At 42.7% G+C, this 10,227-nt stretch overlaps 1 protein-coding gene across 1 annotated transcript in view; it reads right to left on the bottom strand.

The window, feature by feature from the left end:
* RIGI (RNA sensor RIG-I) overlaps nt 1-9,296 on the bottom strand; it is a 47,382-nt gene extending 38,086 nt beyond the window's left edge. Inside the window, exons 1-2 of the mRNA XM_004005323.5 lie at nt 9,100-9,296; nt 2,556-2,690 (exon numbers count right to left, since the gene is read on the bottom strand). Of these exons, the coding sequence (XP_004005372.1) occupies nt 2,556-2,690; nt 9,100-9,205 (241 nt within the window). The 5' untranslated portion in view covers nt 9,206-9,296. The remainder of the gene's footprint in view (nt 1-2,555; nt 2,691-9,099) is intronic.
* Between the last annotated feature and the right edge of the window lie 931 nt (nt 9,297-10,227).

Here is a 10,227-nt window from a genome sequence, read left to right on the forward strand (position 1 = left end):
TCTTTCAATTGAGTCAAACCATCATGCTAAGTATCTTCTCAGTGCAAAGTAGTAAAAAAGGGCAAAAAGAAATATAAATGTTAATTCCTGACCCTCAGGGCCTTACTGCCTACATTATTCCAAGGAAAGAATAGTAAGTACAATGGGAAATTTGAGTGAAAAAATTATTTCCAACTAGAATTATCCAGGAATGCTTGGCTCTAAGTTTCTCTTCAGAGAACCACCAGGCTTGTCTGACTATCAGGCCCACACTCTTTTCACTGGACTATAAAGACCATATTAGCACATATGAAGCTATTACCCAGCTTAATACCTGGAATATTCCAGTACCTTAGTGGGTGTGTGTCTCCTCTCTCTCACTCTTCTATCTTCCTGCAAAGATAGCACTATCCTGTATTTGATTTATCACTCTTGATTTCTTAGAATAGTTGTGTGGCATATAATTCTCTAAAGAATACATGTCTAGTTTAAGCTTGTTTGAAATGTTTTAGTTTTATTCTTCACTAAATGCAATTTTCTCTGACTTTTTAGAAAGTTTAATATTACATTTCTAAGTTTCACTTAGAAATGCTGTCATCTGTAGCTATGTTCATATATCTCCATTGCAGGATAATCAACTCTTGTGTAAATATCACAAAATGTATTTATCCAGTCTCTTTCTGAAGGATACTGGTGTTGCTTCTAGTTTTGTTTCTTTGCCTGCTTGTTTTTGGCATTACCAACTGACTATAGTATGAACATTCTTTGTATGTACATTCTGGAATACATGTGTTAAGAATTTCTCTGGGCATATACTTAACAGTGAAACTGATGGATAGAAGGAGAGTTGTAACTATATGAACTGATGCCAATTGTTTTTCAAAACAGTTGTAGCAGTTACACTCCTTAAGGACTGTCATCCTTAAGATTTCCCATTACTAAAAATCCTCTTTGAGCCTTCCCACATGCTGCAATTCATGGGGTGGCAAAGAGTCGGACACGACTGAGCGACTGAGCGACTGAACTGAACTGAACTGTTGGACTTCCTAGATTTTGCCATTATGCTCCTAATTTACAACTTCCTAATTGCTAATTGGGCTGAGAATCTTTTCTCATGTTTATTAACCTTTCATGCTTCCTATTCTTTGAAGACTCACTTCACATCTTTTGCCTTGTAAATATTTTCTTTTTTTTTTTTAATTGATTTTAAGTCTTTTAAATATATCATGGATACTAATTCTTTGGTGATAATGTAGTTTGAAAATATCCTCCCCCAGTTTGTCACTTGTTTTTTCACTTTCTATATAGTGTTTTTTGATAAACATATACTCTCAATTTTAATATCCTCAAATTTATCAATCTAGGTTAATGTTTTAAGGTCTTATCTCATAAATCTTGTCATACCCTAAGGTCAGAAAACTGCTCTTCTATATACTGGTCTAAAATAGTTGACCTTTTGCTATTATGAATTAAGTCTTGAATTCTTTTGACTTATTGTGTGTGTGCAAGTATATGGATGTACGTGGAATGAGGTAAGGAAGACAAGTTTATTTGTATCCACATGGATATGAAAGCTACAGTTTGCCTGGTTTATCCCATTTGAAATGGCCTACTGCAGTGTATCAAAAACTCCCTCCTTTCTGAATAATCCTCTTTTCCCAGTGATCTCCAGTACATCAGAGTTCCATAAATATATGAGTCTGATTGAAGGCTCTCCATTCTGTCTCATCGGTCAGTTGTTCAATACCAGGACCAGCATCACACTGTATCAATGCCTGTGACTTTTAATACATCTTGGTATCTAAAAAAGGAACCCCCAACCTACTGAACTCTTCTTTAGAAGTGTACTGACTATGCTTGGGTCATAGTTCTTCCACATACAGTTTAGAATCTGCTTGTCAAGTTCATAAAGAAGCATGCAGGATTTTTATTTAGAATTGTACTGAATGTATAGCTCAGTGTAGGGAGAACTGCCACTTCTATGGTCTTCCTCTCCACGTGCCTAGGTATATATCTCCACCTAGCTAGGACTTTTTTTTTTTTTTTTTTTTGGTTTTGCCATACAGCTTGCAGGATCTCAGTTCCCCAACCAGGGATTGAATCCAGGCCGTGGCAGTGAACGAACAGAGTTCTAACCATTCGACCACCAAGGAATTCCCTAGAATTTCTTTATATTTTTTCAAAACCCTTTCATCATTTTCTCTATTGACTCCACACATCTTTGGTTAGATTTATTGCTAAATATAACTTTGTCACTATTAGATATGGTATTTCATTTTGGATTACATTTGCCATTTTTCCCAGTGGGTGGAAATACAACTAATTTTTGTATACTGATCTTATATCCAATAAACATGCTAAACTGTTCCATTAGTTGTAATAACCTCTCTGTAGATTCCTTTGGAAATTTCAAGTAGGCAGTTATAGCATCCGCCTGAAAATGGTCTTTACATTGCCTCAGATTAAGAGACATAAACTAAACGTGGATACTTATAAATTAATAGAATTTCACCTTTACAGAATCTTTAAACAGTCAAGTAACAACTCTGATTTGTGAGTAAAAAGAATGAACTAACCTGCTTGGTGAAGGGCATCCAAAAAGCCACGGAACCAGCCTTCCTCCTGGAGCTCCAATAGGACCTGGAGGAAAAGTGAGGCAGCCTCCATGGGCCCCTTGTTGTTTTTCTCGGCCTGAATACGCTGCACCACATCTACAAACAGAGGCAAGAGGGACTCATCAAACTTCAGAACTGCTAATCACTGGAGGTAAAACCACTGATCACTGGAAGCGCTGTCAGATCTTCTCAAATGGGGTTGGGGAGTCACAGCAATGAAAGGACCTGCAGGAAAGAGCAAGTTCTCCGTCTTGGTCAATCACCCCTACCCCCAGCCTCTCTGGAAACTTCTCCTAGTCTGTTGTGGAAGTCTGGACGCATGCTGGAGGGCAGTTCATAAGAAAAGGAGTCTCTTAAAGATGCCTGCAAGAGTCTCCTCATAACAAGTGAGAAGTCATGGTAGCACCAGGTTAGGTAGAAAAACCATGGCTTCTTCTAACATTTGAAAGTTTCTTGTTCAAAAGTCTGAATTAGTTGCAGGACTAAAAGGGTGTGAGGATAGAACCACTCCTGTCATCAGCGACAATTACAGTGGACACAGCAACCAGCCAATTTGGAGAGCCCAGCAGTGGCTATAAGACTGGAAAAGGTCAGTTTTCATTCCAATCCCTAAGAAAGGCAATGCCAAAGAATGCTCAAACTACCACAAAATGGCACTCATATCACACACTAGTAAAGTAATACTCAAAATTCTCCAAGCCAGGCTTCATACGTGAACCGTGAACTTCCAGATGTTCAAGCTGGATTTAGAAAAGGAAGAGGAACCAGAGATCAAACTGCCAACACCCGCTGGATCACAGAAAAAAAGCAAGGGAGTTCCAGAAAAACATCTACTTCTGCTTTATTGACTATGCCAAAGCTTCTGACTGTATGGATCACAACAAACTGTGGAAAATTCTTCAAGAGATGGGAATACCAGACCACCTGACCTGCCTCTTGAGAAATCTATATGCAGGTCAGGAAGCAACAGTTAGAACTGGACATGGAAAAACAGACTGGTTCCAAATCGGGAAAGGAGCAAGTGAAGGCTGTATATTGTCACCCTGCTTCTTTAACTTCTATGCAGAGCATATCATGCGAAATGCCAGGCTGGATGAAGCACAAGCTGGAATCAAGATTGCCAGGAAAAATATCAATAACCTCAGATATGCAGATGACACCACCCTTATGGCAGAAAGTGAAGAGGAACTAAAAGCCTCTTGATGAAAGTGAAAGAGGAGAGTGAAAAAGTTGGCTTAAAGCTCAACATCCAGAAAACGAAGATCATGGCATCTGGTCCCATCACCTCATGGGAAATAGATGGGAAACAGTGACAGACTTTATTTTGGGGGGCTCCAAAATCACCACAGATGGTGATTGCAACCGTGAAATTAAAAGACACTTGCTTCTTGGAAGAAAAGTTATGACCAACCTAGACAGCCTATTAAAAAACAGAGACATTACTTTGCCAAAAAGGTTCATCTAGACAAAGCTATGGTCTTTCCAGTAGTCACGTATGAATGTGTGAGTTGGACTATAAGAAAGCTGAGCACCAAAGAATTCGTGCTTTTGAACTGTGGTGTTGGAGATGACTCTTGAGAGTCCCTTGGACTGCAAGGAGATCAAACCAGTCAATCCTAAAGGAAATCATTGGAAGGACTGATGCTGAAGCTGAAACTCCAATACTTTGGCCACCTGATTCGAAGAACTGACTCATTTGAAAAAACCCTGATTCTGGGAAAGATTGAAGGCAGGAGGAGAAGGGGATGACAGAGGATGAGATGGTTGGATGGCATCACCGATGCGATGGACATGAGTTTGAGTAAGCTCCAGGAGTTGGTGTTGTACAGGGTGGCCTGGCGTGCTGCAGTCCATGGGGCTGCAAACAGTCAGACACGACTGAGTGACTGAACTGAACTGAACAGCAACCAGAGTTAGAATAAACAAAGGTCCTTTTATGGTCCTATTTCCAGGCTTTTGTTAAGACAAAAAATTAGTAAACAGAAATCACAATAGAGTCAGGAGACCAGAAGGGGGCACTCTCATGCCCTGTGCCCATACTGCTACTGCTAAGCCACTTCAGTCGTGTCCGACTCTGTGCGACCCCATAGATGGCAGCCCACTAGGCTCCCCCGTCCCTGGGATTCTCCAGGCAAGAACACTGGAGTGGGTTGCCATTTCCTTCCCCAATGCATCTATGCCCATAGCAGAGCCCAAGAGGAAGAAGTCAGACTTCTTTCTTGGCAAGGAGTGAGCCAAGGAAAAGCCAATGACTGTTTACTACAGCCCCTCCCAGGCTCCTTTTCTCCTCTATAAAAGTGTTCTTCCTTTGCCCTGCAGGGACCTGCATGGGGCTGCCACAATTGCAGATCCCAGATTGCAGTTCTCTGCTGATCCTGAAAAAAGTCTGTCTTTGCTGGAGAAATATCTGGCAGTCTATTTATTTCAGGTCAACAGATGGTAGGAAATATGGTAGAAAAGAAAAAGCAAAAGGAGCTAAAGAAAACACAGTGAGGCCAGGTAACAGACAACTATCCACCAACCAGCTGGTGGTCTTACTGATTTTGCACAGTAACTCCACGTCTGGGCAGATAACCAAAGTTACCTTCGTATGACCTGACACTTGATCATTTTCCCCACTGTCGAAGCAAAGCAAAGTCAGTTGCTCAGTCATGTCCGACTCTCTGTGACCCCATGGACTGTAGCCTACCACGCTCCTCCATCCGCGGGATTTTGCAGGCAAGAGCACTGGAGTGGGTTGCCATTGCCTTCTCCAGAGGATCTTCCCGACCCAGGGACTGAACCCAGGTCTCCCGCATTGAGCAGATGCTCTACCATCTGAGCCACCAGGGAAGTCCTATTGCCAGTGGGATGTAAATTCTAAGGGAGTGATTCCAATTGTTGGGCAGGTTCACCTCTGTATTCTCAGAGTTTAGAAGACCTAGTACTCAATGCACAGTTAGCAAAGGTATGCTGAATGAATGCAAGAAGACAGGAAGGAATGCTTCCCTTTTCTGCCAAGGTCTCTGCAACAATAAAACAAACCCTTTCAAAGTATAAAATTCAATGGCTTTTATAGCTGTAAATCCATCACCACTATATAATTTTACTGCCTTTTCTTTACTGTAGAAAGAAATCTTACACCCATGAGCAGTCATTCCCTACTTCCCCCATGGTAACTATGGATTTGCCTATTTTGGACATTTCATATGAACGGGATCACAGAGTAGGTGGTCCTCATGGCTGGGTTCTTTCACTTAGCATAATGTTTTCAAGTTCATCCATATTGTAATCATGTATCATATTTAATCCTTTTCCTTGCTGAATAATATTCCATTGTATGGATGCACCAGTTTTGTCTATCTATTCATCAGTTAATAGGCATTTAGGTTTCTACATTTTGTCTTTTATGAACAGTAATGTTATAAGCATTCATGTACAAGATTTTGTGTGGATATAAATATTCATTTCTCTTAAGTACATATACAGCTAGGCACAAGATTGCTGGGTCTTAAGGTCACATTCTGAAGCTTAGGGTTAGGATTTAACCAAAAGAGCTGAGAAAACAAGGCGGGGGAGGTATAGAGAATTTAATCAGTGTAACAGAAACAGAAAAAGTGGGTGGAAAAGCAGAGTTTATGTGATGATACAAAGGAATGAACAGGAAAGATGTCAACCAACTATATGCAAACAGCTGCCTATGGGGCTGGACTTGAGAACTCTACGGTATTGTTAACATTCAAAAATAAGATAATATTATACACAGTATTTTTAAGCTTGCTTTTAAAAAATTATTTATTTCTGGCCGCACTGGGTCCTCCCTGCCACGTGGGCGGCTCTCTAGCTGCAGAGAGATGAGGCTACTGTCTAGCTGTGCGGAGGCTTCTTATTGCAGCGGCTTCTTTTGCTGTGGAGCGCACTCCAGGCGTGCAGGCCTCAGCAGGTGTGGCAGATGGCTCAGGAGTTGCGGCTCTCGGGGTCTCAGGCACAGGCTCAATAGTTGCGAAGCACGGGCTTCGTTGCTCCGCGGCACATGGGGTCTTCCCGGATCAGGGATTGAATCCATGTCTCCTGCACTGGCAGGCAATTCTTTACCACTGAGCTACTCAAGCTCACTTTTTGAACTTACCTTGTGGGGTTTTTTTTCTTTTATGAGGAGTTTATTGTCTTTTTTTTTTTAAGGTTTATTCAGGGAGATACATACTCCACAGAAACTTTTGATATGTTTATTGTGCTGTATTATAACTATAAATTAAAGTTAATATATATTAAAAAACAATCCCACCTGTGCACTCCCATAAGCATACTATGGTTTTCCATCAATGCACTCACCACACTTTATTATGCTCAGTTACCTGATTTCACACATGCACTCTAATCTCAGGGCAGAACCATTCCTATCGATCCTTCATTTCCTGAAAGGATGCTTCCTATTAACTAATATGTGTAGGCAATGGCACCCCACTCCAGTACTCTTGCCTGGAAAATCCCATGGATGAAGGAGCCTGGTAGGCTGCAGTCCATGGGGTCGCCAAGAGTTGGACACGACTGAGTGACTTCACTTTCACTTTCATGCATTGGAGAAGGAAATGGCAACCCACTCCAGTGTTTTTGCCTGGAGAATCCTGGGGACGGGGGAGCCTGGTGGGCTGCTGTCTGTGGGGTCGCACAGAGTTGGACACGACTGAAGTGACTTAGCAGCAGCAGTAGTAGTATGTTTTAATGCTAGCCAGTGCTAGCCTAATGCCTGACACAGCTTAACTGCTGAGTTGCTGGTTATTAAGTCAATACACAGTACATGAAAGAATGAGATGCACATCATTGTTAGTGTTCCACTCTTTGGAGGATTTCTAGAAGAGACAGATGTCTTGCACCACTTACATTCTTCAAGGGCCCCAACTCCTCTGCGGTCAGTAGGATGTTATTTTGTTACTTCTCTCTGAGCACAGCTACTAAGGGGGAATGCTTTGTGTTGGTGGCATTCTTTCACTCCTCACTCCACAGCCTGTGCTTCGGATGTGCATAGCAATTAGCACTCAAGTTACCTGCCTGCTTTAATACAGTTTCAAAAAACTGCCTCACATCAGGAAAGTTATGTAGGCGTTTGGAGCAGGCTCCCTCTTTCACCTCAACTCTTTCCAGGCAGCCCCTCCCTTCTCTTCTCCCCAAGGCTCTGCTCACCTCTGGCACAAAGTACCTCAATACAAATCTGTAAAATGGCCATTATCCATCATCATGGGACTCATATGCTATGGGGAAACACCTGAATTGAAGCCTAAAGCCATTCCCTCCAGTGAGTCTTGCTCCTCTCATAATTTGAAAAGATACATGCACCTCAGTATTTATTGCAGCACTACTTACAGTAGCCAAGACATGGAAGCAACCTAGATGTCCAATGGCAGAGGAATGGATAAAAAAGACATGGTACATATATGCAATGGAATATTAGCCATAAAAAAGAATGGCATAATGCCATTTGCAGCAACATGGATGTACCTAGAGATTATCATACTAAGTGAACTCAGAGAAAGACAAATATCACATCATATCACTTATATGTGGAATCTTAAAAATGATACTGATGAACTTATTTACAAAACAGAAACAGACTCACAGACTACGAAAACAAACTTATGGTTACCAAAGGGGAAAGGTGGGGGAGAGAGCTAAATTAAGAGTCTCGGATAAACATACACACACTGCTGCTGCTGCTGCTAAGTCGCTTCAGTTGTGTCCAACCCTGTGCGACTCCATAGACGGCAGCCCACCAGGCTCCCCAGTCCCTGGGATTCTCCAGGCAAGAACACTGGAGTGGGCACACTACTATATACGAAACAGGTCATCTATGGAGCGCCTACTGTATAGCACCTAGAACTCTGCTCAATATTCTGTGATAATCTGTATGAGAAAAGAATCTGAAAAAGAATGGTATAGGTATAACTGAATCACTTTGCTGTACATGAGACTAATGCAACATTGTAAATCAACTATACCCAACATAAAATAAAAATCAAATTTATAAAAGTTTCCAGTCACTTGCTGATAAGATCCAGATCTGGCAGAGTGAGTCTCAACTTCTCCCGGAGTACAGCACTTTCTTACCATTTGTGTACTTCGGTCCTCGCCTGTCTCCACCAACCCCTTGGACTTTAAAGTATTTTAAGGAAGGGCTTGTATCTTATTCTGAATCTCTGATGTCAGCGCAAAGACCAACACAGTAGACGGACACAACTATCAGCACACATAAATGAAACGGACAGCGACATGCTTCCCCAGCTTTAAGTCTAAACAAATGTGCAGCTCTAAGCAAGTCATTTCACTTCGCTGGGACTCAGTTTCCCCATGTGGGCTTCCAAGGGCTTCTCAAACTCTTGACAATCCCCAGTCTAAAATATTGCGAAGATCTCGCCACAAACCCTGCGTTCACTGTATTGACTGAAAGACCGGGAAGGGGGTTGAGGGGTGGAATTAAGAAAGAAATCCTGAACTGTTTTCTTGCACCAAGAAGCAGGCGGCAACCACTCACCGTCCCTAAACCAGGGGGTCATGTAGCTCAGGATGTAGGTAGGGTCCAGGATCTTGCTGACATAGCCGCGGAAGGCGTGCAAATTCCGCCGCTGCTCGGCCGTCATGCCGGCGACTCTGCTCCCCGCGACCCGCTGCCTCGCCTGCGCTCTGCTCGGCGCCGCTGCGCTCGGCTCCGCTCGGCGAAAACACAGCTGTGAGGCGCGAGAAATTTGGCGAGGTGAGCACTCCTCGCGGAGGCGGAGCTGCAGGGGAAGCCGGGCTGCGGGGGGAAAATCGAAACTGAAACTAGGGGCGGGGGCCCCCCAGGCTCCGTGATCAACCGCGGGTCCCCCGCGCGGTTTCGGTTTCGTTTCCTCGCCAGCTCGCGGATCCCGAGGGACCCAAGGGGACCCCTGCGAGTTTCTCTTTGGTGTTCACTTCATCTTACTTTCTGTTTTGCTTTTAGGGCCGTAAAGTTGAGATGCGATAAAATGCATAGATGTTAATTTATAATTCTATGAGTTTGGGGAGATGTATGCGGGTGTAACCACTTTGCCCAGGTTGTCTGGGTCCTGTGGTCTAGTGTCTTAACTTTACAGGACACTGTCACCTGTTTTCCAAAGTGGCCATCCCGTGGTGCCTTCCCCACCTGGAGTGTGAGAGAGCTTCAGGGGATGCAAGCCCGGGAAATACACACGCTGGTCAGTTTGTTGCTCGCTTGTTTGGTTTGGTTTGGGCTTTTGCCTGGTATGAAATAGTGCGCTGTTGTCAAATATATGTAGTCCAAATACCCTCTCCCAGTCTGTGACTTACATCATTCTCTTTAAGGTGCCTTTTGAGCATAAATTTATTTTGGTGAAACCTAATTTACCAGTTTTTTCATTGTTTACTGCCTTTTGTGTCCTCTTTGGTGAATCTTTGCCTACTAAAGATATTCTGTGTTTTCTTTTAGGGTCTTTGTGTTTTCAGCTTTTATCTTTAGGTTATGGGCATCTCGAATTAATTTTGTTGTGGGAGGAGGTAGAGGTCAAGCTTTCACTTTTTCCATACTTGTTTCACACAAACTATTTCCTTGAAAACTTTTCCCTTTGAATAGGCTTGGCACCTTTGTCAAAAAATCAGCTGTGCACTATTTCTAACTTTATTC

The sequence above is a fragment of the Ovis aries genome, chromosome 2, assembly GCF_016772045.2.
Source record: "Ovis aries strain OAR_USU_Benz2616 breed Rambouillet chromosome 2, ARS-UI_Ramb_v3.0, whole genome shotgun sequence".
NCBI lineage: Eukaryota > Metazoa > Chordata > Mammalia > Artiodactyla > Bovidae > Ovis > Ovis aries.